Source organism: Pleurodeles waltl, chromosome 2_1 (genome assembly GCF_031143425.1).
Source record: "Pleurodeles waltl isolate 20211129_DDA chromosome 2_1, aPleWal1.hap1.20221129, whole genome shotgun sequence".
In the NCBI taxonomy this organism is placed as follows: domain Eukaryota; kingdom Metazoa; phylum Chordata; class Amphibia; order Caudata; family Salamandridae; genus Pleurodeles; species Pleurodeles waltl.
In genome coordinates, this window is record NC_090438.1 from 163,920,289 (window position 1) to 163,933,751 (window position 13,463).

Below are 13,463 nucleotides of genomic sequence, written 5' to 3' on the forward strand. Positions count from 1 at the left end.
AAAAAAGAATTGACGTCAGAATGCCTAAGTGGCACCTATATAGGTGCCACAGATGTCACTTCCAGCACAAATGCTGCCGCTAATGCATGTGAAACCGAAATACGCCACCTAACAGTGTGCAGGAGTATTGCTCACAAAAACGCCAGGATCCAGTCTGACGCCTGGGGAAATTCTAAGGCAAGGAAGCTGCGGCTAGAAGTCTCTATCAGATATCTTCTCACTTCAGCCTCAGCACAGGTTAAAGCTTGTCATTTACAGTGGGACATCATTCTTTAGCACGCTGTCTTGCAATAATTTTAAAACAGTCATAAGACTGATAATGCTAGAAGCGCATCTCCTGATCTGCGTCGGAAGGCACAAAAAGAAAGGTAGCAATATCAGCAGGCAGGGGTGGTGCTCATGCACCTCTGCACCATCATTTCCGGGGGCAGTGCCGATCTAGTGCGAAATCACATGACTCCTACTGGCAAGCCAGAAGCTCTGCTAAATAATTCTCTGGTTGCAGTCTGGCATTGCAAACTCCTCTCCAATCACTTAAGAAACCTCCACTGGCTTCCTATCGAGAAAAGGATTCACTTCAAACTCCTCCTACACGCATTCAAGGCCCTTCACGACCTACGACCCCGCCTACCTCAACCACTGCATCACCTTCTACTCCCCCACCAGGCCTCTCCGCTCCGCTCAACAAGCACTAGCCACAGCATATGGAAGACCTCGGCTGGTGGAAGATCCTTTGCCTTCCTCGAGGCAAAGACCTGGAACACCCATACCCTTGTACATTAGGCAGTCACCATCACTGCATCAGTTCAGGAAGGACCTTAAAACCTCGCTCTTCAACTGAAGATCAGAGGACAAACCCCCTCAGCACCATTAGACCCTTACGGATGAGTAGCTGAGCTTTATAAACATGATTTGATTTGGCACCTGGAAGATATTCAAACGGCGAGGAATCTGTGGTTGTAAGTATCAACCAGAAATCAAAATTCTAAAATTAGAGTGTGAAAGTGGTAGAAAAATATTTGAACGTTCTATGTTATTAACATGTATTTCAATGGTGAAAGTGTTTTTTGATACATGTAGTGGATGAGCAACTTTTAAGAACTACTTTTTTGCTGTTTGAGAGCAAACTGGTGTGAACCAGTTTGCTTGGTAGACTCCACAATATAAAGCCATCCCAAATATGGTGTCAATAACTAGCCTCCTGTAGAACAATGAAGCAACCACTCTGAGCAATAAGGATGAAGAGATGACAACAGAGACCACTTAGCAAGAACACATAACTTTGGAGGGGACAGGAAAGGATGACAACACACAGGACTTCCTATGACATGTAGATCCCAGATGGGGAAACCATCCCAGAGCCAATCCTGTCTGTAAACCCAGCAAGGGGGAAAACCAGGAGATGTGAGGTTACTTTATTTCACTAGGGGTGTGTCTTAAAGGAAAGGCATGCTCTGAATGAGGAGTGTGCAATGGTTTGCAGTGTTTTGAAATGAAGTGCCACAAGACGAAGGGGGTTTTCCAGGGAAAAGTTGTGAAGATTGGTTATAGGGGATTCTCCAATCACTGTCTAGGGCATACAGCAAGAATGGCACCTCACCACCACCACCTTAGAACATTTCTGGACATGGGTTAAAAACTCAATAAAAATAGGACCCTAACTGAATTGTTCCAGCAACACTGCAGGATTCCTGATGGCACTATAAAGGTCAAGTAGTTTGCCTCCTATTGCTTCTACAAGGACTGAAAAGGTTGAGGGGCTAAGCCGAGACTGGACACTGTGACAAACCTAGCTCAAAAGAGCATTAGTGACTAGAAACTTGCCTGCCCTGATGACGTAGGGTCTGTAGCAGAGACCAGGAGTTAACTGTGTCTGTATCCTTAAATTTTGGGGAGTTTTTGATGCCACACCTTTAGAGAACCAAGAGAATGTGCTGATGGTAATCCAGAAGTGTGCATCCTTGACTTGCAAGACTTCGAGGTTGATTTTTCTTGTAACTATTTGCCACAGCTTCATCTGTATGTACCTCATGGTGAAGGTATACAGCTTTGTGGAGCCCTTTGAGTAAAGTATTCAGTCTTACCCTGCTGGAGGGCTTTAGCAGGTTACTTCAGTGGCAAAGCAACCTTGTTGCTTACGATATCCTTTGTCCATCTTGGAGCTTCTGGTACCAAATCTGAAGGCTTCAGTGGGAGATACACACAGAACCTCATATGGATCACATTTCAGACCTTGCTGTCAAATCAAATTCATATTACAGCTGAAGTTGTGCTCTCAAAGCTCTTTACAGAAAAGTAAGAATTTCTACTTTATTTTGTGTGGCAGGTTATATTAACACATCAGTTACATATCTGCTCTTGATTTACTAATATATTTGTTCACGTTTACAAGCATTTAACATTACCTGATTATTAGAAGACCAAAAAAATACAGGACAAACAAATTTTCAGTACATAAAATATATTTATTTAATAGGTTGCACACACACACATATATATAACAAGACTATTCCTGCCCCAATTGTTTACATTCTATCCATACAATAGCAGCTTACAATTAAAAATCTGTATAATGGTTTGGTCTATAAACCAGTCATCCCTCATACAGAAGGATACCTCATAGCTGCAGCACTAACCATTTGAGTGTGTCTGGTTCTTAAGAATATTACATCTACTTAAAATCTAAAAACTCCCACCCACTTCTCTGGGTTGTGATCCAAACGAAAAACTACATGGCCAACTTTATAATTTCTAGTTGGCATACTACATGACCTTCAGAAAGTTGACTGAACAAATCACAGAAAAAAATCCTCAGTAATGCACTACAATTTTTTTTTAAAGTATGGGACCACATCAAAGGCAGCCTCCTCAATAATGCAATCAATGTACTTTAACAGCACACATAAGTACTTGAACGCCTTGAAAAATAAGTCAAGAAATGCACTCAATTACGATTAGAAGGTGGGTTGCTGGAGCTTGGCGCCATGATGGAGTGAGCATCTCTGCTTGGTTCCTCTAGTGCAGTATCACTAAACATCCTGATGCCAAAGGACTAAGGCGAGCACGCAGCTCCATTTTGCTTCTGCAGAGCTGCCACACTATAAAGACTGCAGGGAGTGATGGAGCCAGGGGCTTTGAGGATGCCAAGATTGCAGCCTTGAGTACTGAAAGGTAGAAATCCGGAACAACAAGAAGGAGGAAGGTCCGTGGTCAGCAGACACCTGTACCTTGCCCCCCCACCCCATCCAGTGACAGTCCATGGGCAGCAAAGGAGGTAACTACCCCCATACGAGGTGGAGTATTGGCCCGATTTCTGTGGAGCTAGTACAGTCCCAAAGAACTGAAGGCAGGTGTGCAAGCTGCCCTGCCCGACAGATGGGGCCTAGACTCTTCAACTTTGTCGATTTGACCCTGTGGGATTTCACCCAAATGGAACCTTGTCGGACTGGCAGCTTCATTCGAGGGGGGCCTCATCGTGTGAGAAGTCACTATTAGCTGCTGTTCAGCTTTACAAAGTTTAAGCTGGGATTGACCTGACTATGTGACCAAGGAACTAGGCCTGATTGTGGATCCTACCCACGGTGGAAGTGGGAAACTGGTGTGACTGCCTGCTGCGAGAAGAGTGATCAATGCCTGAACATTGCTTAGACAGAGGTCAAAGTGGACACAGCCGGGCCAGTCTCTCAAACGCAGCATATGGCCTTGTGAGCCAAACTAGCATAAACTATCTGGCTAAGACCGTAGCCTGATCAAGTGGCAACAGAGCGGAGGCGTGGAACTGCACCAGAGTCTGCTATCCAGACAAGAGACTGATATCCGTGATCTCACCCCGGTACCCCCCTCCTGCAGTCAGATTGTACTGTGGGTCACTTATTGTAGGGGCAGTGACAGATTGGGTGCTGCACACACAGTTTAAGGGCTCAACTGGGGAGTGGTGGGGGTAGGGGGGTTGGTGGGTACAGGAGACTGATGTTCTGTTGAAGGGCAATACTGCAACAATGATGAGCCACTGGTGGCTGCCTTGTACTAGTAGTCGGATCAGAGACCACAAATAGTGCTGCTCTTAAATACACCATGGGTAGAACACACAGGCAAAATGAAGTGGCGGCTGAAGCTTCTGGAGACAAGGGGCAGGATAATTTACACCTGGGTAAGTACTGAATGGAGGACTCCCAGGTGTCCATGGACAAGTTGGATGCCATTCTGGCAGCGACTGGCTCCATCAGGGATGCCCTGGAAAGTAAAATAACACACTAGTGAATTACGTCAACTTACTTCTAAATGATCACAGAAATATGGTAGATTGTGTGCAGAAGGTGGGGACAGATATTTATGACACTGCTCCAGAGACTGCTCCTCTCAAGAAAAAGATGGCACAAATGTCTGCAATAACTACTGTATTGCAGAGTTAAGAGGAAGATTAAGAAGGGTGGGCCTGATTAAATAATATCCATATGGACTTTCAGAGTAGACTGAGGGAGACTCCATAATCTCCTTTCTGGAGGACTGGCTACAAGAGATGGGTGCATCTGAGGGTCTGTCCAAGTTCTATGCGCTGGAGAGACAGCAGATAAGGCCCTAAACAGCCATGTAAGCCTAGCGCTATACCATGACTGAAAGTGCTGAGACTACTTCATTTTTGTGACTGAGACTACATATAGCACCTGGCTTGCTCGGCTGGTCCTTACCATATAAGATAAGACAATGCAATGGTGTCCATATAACCGGATTTCACTACACTAGTGCAAAAGCAGCACGCATTGTTTCTGGCAGTTAAATGATGCCTTCATGACCTGCTGTTTCCATCTTGGCTAGGGATTCAAGTGAAAGGGAGGGTGCGCTTTTTCTTTTTTTTTTACTGATCCATTGCTGAACAAGCACGATGCACACAGTTACCTGAGAAGAACTTGAACAGTCACAAGATATAGAAGAGATGTTGAAACAGGCATGGCAGAGACCTGCACCCTACAAGGCAATAGGCCGCTGCAGAAGGAGAACAGGCAGTTGCAGCTACACTTGGAAGCACTAAGAAAAACTTAGTGGACATTGTCAAATTAGTACTCTGGCTTCATTGGGGATAGTGCAACTGAATCCAACACTAGCAAGATCATGCATCAGATCACTCCCCAGAAAGCAGATATTATTATTATATAAATAAGGGTTCTGGCCCACTTATAGCCAGAGGGCTGCACCTTTTTGTTATATCCTCTGCCAGCAAGTTTTGGTTGGACTGTGGGGTGGCTACTGTTGGCTTGCTGTAGCATAGCTCTCCTCCTAGCACTGTGTATTAGCGCCATTCTTTGTTATTCACTGGGTGCACTGTACATGACAACAGGGGGAAAAGTTGGAGACGTTTGCAGTTGTTGAAGTAGTTATATGTGCATACAGAGTTAACCATTGGCTGGCCTGAAGTAGAGGAGCAATGCTGGGTGGTGAAGGGGAGGCGGGTGTGTGGAGTGACGGGAGCTCTCCTACAGAGACTATTCCATCAGATGGCTACACACACACACACACACACACACACACACACACACACACACACACACTGCATGAGTGGCATTAGGATACTGACTTGGAACATGCATGCCTCAATTCTACCTCAAAACAATATAATATGCAGTCATATATTAAAAGACTTAAGGGTCCAGATCACGTTTCTCCAGGAGATGCATTTTACTAAGAAGGAGGGGCTACAGCTGCACAGAAGATTTAGGGGCCAGATGTACTACACACCCTAATTGGCCTATGTTAGAGGTGTGCTGATCTGGTTAAGACCGGGGGTACCTTTTCAGTCTCTGAATGTGGTGGTTGAGCCAGAGGCCCACCATGGGATGGTGGATGGTAGACTGGAGGGTAAAGATGTAGCGGTGATAAACATATACAAACTAAATGTGGATAAACTCACCTTTTTAGAGGACCTTTCCCGGATAACAAATTCAATGCTACATTACTCACAAATAATTTGGGTGAGAGGGTATTTTAACTGTATAGTAGACAACAATCTTGAAGATTCGCACTCCTGCCCTCAAATTCAAGCATACTTTTTTGCTCCAAGGTATTTAATAATTAGACGTTTCACTGGGAACTGGTGGACAGGTGGCGAACACATAACCCAAGGCCAGGAAGTACAAATAATATACTAGCTTATATGACCTCCCTGTTTGTTTAGATAAATCCCTGTGCAATCCTCAACTACATACCAAGGTCAAACACATCAGATATTTGACTAAGACAATCTCAGATTACAACTCCTTGCTTTTAACTCTGTACTGAGAAATCTCCTGGATGGCTGTATCGACTTGGAAATCCAATACATTTCTAGCAGATGATGCACCCTTTAAGACCACACTTGGGGAGATGATCACAATTATTTTATTGAAAATGTTGAGACTTCTTTGGTGTTACCCAATCGGGAGGCTTTTAAAACAGTGGTGAGAGTGCACTGCATAGCCAACAAGAGGGTGGCACAGCATCAAATCCTTGCTGATATCTAGAAACAAGAACAATATTTAACAACCGTTGAGAAACAAATTGTAGGGGGAGAAAGCAGTGGTGATCGCCTCGCCTCCGAGAAGTTAAAGAGGACTTGATGGTTCTAGTGAAGATGTAGAGGGATATATAGAGCCATCTCTCACAGTCATATGAGGAGAGTGACAAGGCTGGGTGCCTTCTTGCATCGCTGGTGAATCAGGACAAGAGAAGCACTCCAATATTTAACCTGAGTCCAGTTGTCTACACAGAGGCAGAGATAAATGAGGGGTTGAAAATGTATTATGAAAGGCGGTATGCAGTCAGGTAAACTGGGACTAAACAGGCATTGTGGTATTAGGTACTGGCTGCTGGGCAGCTAAGGCTTACACAAGCAGAATCACTTTTTTGGGAGTAGATATTGAGATTTAGGGAGAAAGGGTGGCAGTGAAAGAAATGGCGTGAGGGACGTTCTTTGGAACAAATGGCCTGCATGCGAATTTTATGACTTACATCGATTCACACACTTCCAAGCATACAGAGGAATATAATTAACTAGGTCATTTGGATGTCTTCCAACCTCCATGTCCGAGGTATTTATAGTCTCCCTCCTAAAAAAGACAAAGATAAAATGCAAGTTACCTCTTACAGGCCATATGAAATGTTGATTATAAGATACCAAGCAAAAGCATGCCTAACAGACTCCTTCTGACAGGGAGCTTGCTTGTCCACACAGACCAATGAGGGTTTATTCCCAAGTGCAGCACCTCAATCAATAATAAGTGACTGGTCCAGGTACTAGATGACCCACTGAAAGAACATCTCACGGAGCTGGTGCTGTCAAATGATACAGAAAATGCATCTGACTCTGCAGTGGGAATTCTTGTATGTCACAATGCTTTGCATGAGTTTGGGACAAGGCTTCCTGACCTGGGCCGAGTTACTATACACAAACCAGACATCAAAGGTTAGGATGGGTAGTATTCTCTGAGCTGTGTTCTACTGCTAATTGCACAAGGCAGGGATGCCCCCTCGCCTCTGTATTTCTTCCAATAGTGTTGGAGCTGACACCTAGCCATGGGCATGCCTACCAGGGCACTGTGGTTAATAATTGCACACTCTACATAGACAATATGCTGTTACATTTCAGCGGCAACAAGACTGATGTTAAAGGAGCTAGTGAGGATCTCAGTCATTTTTACATCTTACCTGGATTAAAAGTCAACTCAGAGAAGTCATGTGGATTCTAAATGGGGGCAACATCCGCCAATTATAGACCTAGTGTACTGGATAGCTCTATTAAATGGGAACCTTTCACGCCAAAATATCTGGGGCTAAGAGATAAGTGTGATGAAGATCTAGAAAGATTGGAGCACTGTCTTAGCCCACTCCCCCAAAGTTTCCAGAACTGCTAGGTTTAAGCACATTCATTATTACGACCTCCAAAGGGGCTATATCACACCTGGGGACAATTAACTGTAGTTTTCATGGACCACACATCAGCTGCCAGGAAGAATGTGCTGATTTTTGTTTCCACACGGCATGGTGCTGCTCAGAACTACGTCACTATGGGAATATGATCCTCCTGCATAATTCCTAACACCACATTAGTGTGCCAGTTGGGGCACTTTCCACACACACTAGAGCAAATGTAAGGATTAGTAGATTTGTTGATCTGGCAAGACGTAGATCTCCATGAGCTGGAAAATGTTATTGTCCTCATATGTGGAAATGGAGTACAGAGCTGCAAAAATGGACTAAATATGAAGGTAGTGCATTTAAAAAGGAGGAAAGACTGGGGTTGCGCAAGCGCAGAATAGCAAAGGAATGGGATGACATAACTGAGGTCTGTCCTAAGTTAAACAGTACTGGACAACTACTGGATAACACCAGAAGAGTATGACTGAACGAGCTGTTGGTTGAGTGCAGGATTTTCAGATGGAAACCAAGGAAGGTGGGGGAGACGCCACCTCTCTCTGATGAGCGGTGGCCCAAGGTATGCAGGGGCTGGGTGAACATCAGCATGTCCCCCAACCACACTGCCATAGGAAAATTATCGGAATAAGAGCCCCTTTCAATTTTGTGAGAATATATAATAAGCAGTAAATCATTTAGTCTGCACATCTTGTGGTGCAGTTTGCACCTGCTCAATTTTGATTCACTTGGGTAACATTTTAGGACAATTAAGGGGTCACAAATCTGACAAGTCTGGCTTAGAAAATTAAAATGTATCATGTCAACGAGGAACCTGAAGGTATTCTGGTCTACATCAGTAAGAGCCTTATCAATTCCACATATCGATTCTGCAGTAGAAACCTCGAGCAGGCTTGGAAAAAACTGCTTTTTATGTGGGTGAAATTGCCAGAACAGGTCTTAGCCAGTAACTGATGAGACCTATGTTACACACGGGAGCAACTGCACTGAAAATGGGACAAAAATAAGTAGGCCCATTTATACGTGTGCAGTATGTGCAGTTTCTACCTTTTCAAACCAAAGAGCCATGTGGAATGCTAGGAAGGCAGTCAAGTGTACCTTCTGGGTCTGCCTAGTCGGATGCTATCGTTGTAGTCTTCCACAATCTCCCTTTAGGGTCGCAAAAGAAAAGAACAGAGCTTGGATCACTCCTATTGAACACGACAGCCATTTAACAATACAGTTAACCACAATAAAACTAAATTCGTATGTGTAAAATATACCATCAGAATTAACACAAAGCCTCGTTTTTCTAGGCAAATCTTTTTCAACCTCAATGAATAGCACAAACATCGTAGGTGTTAACTCTGTTCCCAAAACTGACTTAGCACGTTTTCTGCTTGTTATGTTTTTACTAACTGTTGTAAAGTATTCATGCCGCTAAAGTTGCAAAACTGAATGGACTCTAGCAAATGGTTACTCTAAGAACGAGACACACTCTCTTCGTTAACGACTGCAACAGGTAGATTTGGCATATTTGACAACATTTTGCTTAATTATTTACCCGACAAACCAAGGTTAGCACACTGATTTAGTGCAACAGCGTTAAAGGAACATTACCCAATATACAATAAGCATTTGTTACAAAGCCCTTCATTTTATGTGATAAATCCTCTACAGCAAAAATTACATTCACGTAGTCGTGTCCAACAATTGTGGTACTTTCACTGCATTTAACAATTCGTTTTAGAGAGTCAGTGTCTGGACATCTGTGAACTGCTGTCAACCTGGGGACTACAAATTATTGCAGCACTTAGGTTATAAAAATAGATTGCAACACATGTTTTTTTGTTTTTGCTCTATGCTAATAGCTTTCCCCATCAAATACCATAATTATATGAGAGGTGAGTATATTGCAATCATAGCAAAGTTATTAAAACAATTAGCCTCTTCGATCACGAACACATTATGTCCTATTAAACTTTTAATAGCTGTCAAATCCTTTAAATACAAATACTCAGATGGAGAACAGATAAAGAGTATCATTTTTTTCTCTCCAGTCAACTACATTTCAGAATGCAGTTTTAACCTCAGTGCCTAGCTCAATTTGTAGAAAAGCAAGGTAATAAAACCAACATTCTGGACTAAGGTTAAGAAGTGTAATTCTTTCTGGTGGAAGAAAAACCCTGATAAATGCAATGCTGGAAAGCTAGTCACCTGTGAGTGCATGACAGTTTCTTTTTGGCAAAGGAAAGTATTATTTTATTTAAGAAAAGCAAGACATATTCTAATAACCATAAAACTTATAAATATTTGTGTTGCAAGGTTTTAAGCTCCCATAAATGACGCTCAAATTAAATAAAATGAAATGCCATAATCAATTTTGTACTGTGAGGTTTTAGGACTACACAGACTACGCACAACTCAAAAGTCATATTATAATGATTTTAAATATTGATCAAACATTTATAAATCATTGTTATGTCCAGGCATTTCTCATAAAACACAAATAAACTAACCCATTTTTACCACCTTTATTAATTCGCACAGGACCATGCACATATGTGCACTCACACAGAAACGAAGCACTCCCATATGTGAGCACGCACAAACACACACGTAGCATATCAGAAAATTCACCAATGGATTAATACTTTAAATATGACACTTGCAGTACTAATTTCTTCTAAAACTTTTACAATATATTTTGATATCGCATTAACTGTCACATATAAATATTTATGATACATTTAGTACAGATTCTTTCTATTAGGACCATGCAATGGTAATTATGTGAGTGTGCCCTGCAAGCATCAATTAAAACTGCAAAATCTGCACCTGAAAGGCAGATTTCAAAACCTTGAGACATGGCCTCTCCAATACTTAACCCTTATGACTTATTTTTTTAAATATATGCGCCTCTTGACTGCTAAATGCAGTGTCTATTTTACTTTTTGCAGTTGCTTTAACGCCTCTAATGTATAGAGTAGAGCATGATCTCTACGGTACTAAATTCTCACAACCAATACAATATATTTTGATAAATAAATACATAATCTTTGATGATGATTTGATATTTTCTTTAAGGAAATCACCAGATAAACTTACACAAGCAGACATTTCTCAGTTTAACCACTGAAGAGACAGCTGAGCTACCAAAGTTATCTCTGAAATGCCTAAACTTTAAAGTGCCTACAGTATTTTAAACGAACAGATTGTAGCATACAGAAAAACATAACCAAACAAACAGAATTATAACACCTAAAGAGTTGAATACAAATTCTCATAGGTACACGAACAGTCTCCGGAAAAGAAGCACTGTTATTTATCTATGAAACTTGCTAAGCATAACTGTAATTTCTCCTCTGATTTAAATCGTTCTTGTGGTGGTCAAAGTGAAACATTCATGCACTGACAACAGGAAGTGCAGCTACATATATATTAATATTTGCAACTGAAAATAGTTTTTATCTGTATTTACACTGTAAAAATAGAAGTTATGTGGTGAAGTGCACTTTGTTAGGAGGTAATCACTAAAAGAAAAAAGAGCGAGCACATTTTAGATGAACTAGCTGGTTTACCAGACAACCAATGATTCAATGGTTAGAGCAGGACTTGCAAATTACTTGAAAAGGACTGATAGCGCTAGGGTTCAATTTTTTATCCGACAAACACAGATAATGGAATCGGTATCAAACACACTGATGAGTACATCTAACAAACTTCTTCAGGTGCAAGATTTAACAAAGCTGCACCGCGTAATGGAATTACGTGTTATATAACATTTTGAGTATCTTTATTGTTATATTATTTTACAAGACTACGGTGTGAATTACTTATTTTCAAAAACAAGCACATATCATAATTGGCCTCAATGACAGTCTACATTTGGGGGCACACACACCAACACAAACTCTCTCTCTGAAATCAAAAATAGTTTACAGCAGACGCCCACCTTTGTTTTTATGCTGCTGTGCTTCCAATCGAAATTTCACAGCACTTATGTTACATACTCCTGCATTCGAACAATGATATTTCATTGTAGTTTTATAAAAACCTAATGGAAATATTTGATTTTGCCAAGAGGTGAGCAAAAGCAAAAAAAATGCAAAGTCCTACCAGATTATTTTTTTTGTCAAAGGACTCTTTAAAGGAACAATGGACTAGGTTATTTATTTAGTTCGTGCCACTTTTATGAGACATAAAACATAACAAGATGGTAAGTTTGTTCATCCACATGCAAGTTTAAGTGTTTTATGATTTTTGATATATAACTAAGGAAAAAAAGTTAGTATTTAAAATGTCTAATGATCAGCAAAAATGAAGATTGAAAAGGATTGCCAATTTGTCAGTTTCTGCCAATGCGATACACAGATTTACTACAAAGATTACGACATGAAAATCTTCTGTCTCCTTTGAATGATGGTACAACATATGGGGCATTTACTTATTGCTTCTGCGCACACATTGCAGGTCACAAGATGACCACATGGAATAAAAACTACGGAGATACTTCTGTCCATGCAGACTTTGCAAATCTTCTCCTCCTGTAATCGTCTTAGGGTTTCTTCAATATCTTTCCCTTTTCCTGTCAAAATAAATAGAGAAAACATCAGCTTGACCTAAAACGTTGGATTAAAGCGATAATTCTCCCTAACTGGTTAAGTTTCAAATTCAAACAATCGTTCTAGACAGAATCAAGGCACATAAATCCTTGGGCACCTGTTCTACATTTCAAATCCTCTAAACTTGCAAAAACGGATTATACAAGTATGTTTAGTTAAGGTTTATTGTAATTAAAGTGACTTCAAACTGAGTTAGTGCTGACTTCGCATTTTACTAATTAGGCAGTGCAACAGAATGTTTTAGAAAGGATAACTGGATGTTGAGCACACGAAGCATGGATAGAAGTGTCGAACTAACTTGGAAAATTCTCTGTTGCATTAGTTTTAAAATTTTACTATACAACATCCTCTACTACCACATCATGATGTGGCAAACAATTTTGACATGAGGAAATATGCGCAAAATTATAATTACCTACCACAATTTGCCTGCTGCATGGCGTCAGTCACCAAGACATCACAGTGACTCTCCATGAAAAAAATACATTCATCTGGTATCAGTAATGGTCAGCACCGCAAAATAAAGAAGCTCTAACTCTGCTGCTGGGATCATCAAAGTGCCCTGTTCATATTAGATTCCTGCTCTTATATGGACATAACAAATTGACCGAGATATGAAAAAATCAGATGTGCCCCGCCTCTTGCTTATGACATTCACAATTAAAATAAATGAAGCACTGGCAACTGGTCTTACCTTTTGGCTTTGCCATTACAGGCTCATTCGCTGTGCTGATGGCATTGAGCATCGGCAAAAAGCAACCCCATCCTAAAAAAACTAAAACAACAACAAAACCATGTATTGCCCATGCTGATGAGCATGAGCTACTTACAAAAAACCCACAATGATGAATAGGTGTGATTGTGTCATCAGGTATTCACACCAATAAGTGATGCTATTACAATTTCTGCATGATGATGCATGCACACATCATGAAGCATTAGTTATTTATTTCATTT

The 13,463-nt window shown here is 41.2% G+C and overlaps 1 protein-coding gene across 5 annotated transcripts in view; it reads right to left on the bottom strand.

Annotated features, from left to right (window-relative positions):
- Positions 1-2,444: 2,444 nt before the first annotated feature.
- XIAP (X-linked inhibitor of apoptosis) overlaps positions 2,445-13,463 on the bottom strand; it is a 362,764-nt gene continuing 351,745 nt past the window's right edge. For all 5 annotated transcript variants that reach the window (XM_069211916.1, XM_069211908.1, XM_069211900.1 and 2 more), the window contains one exon: positions 2,445-12,469. In XM_069211916.1, coding sequence (XP_069068017.1) covers positions 12,270-12,469 — 200 coding nt within the window. In that variant the 3' untranslated portion in view covers positions 2,445-12,269. The remainder of the gene's footprint in view (positions 12,470-13,463) is intronic.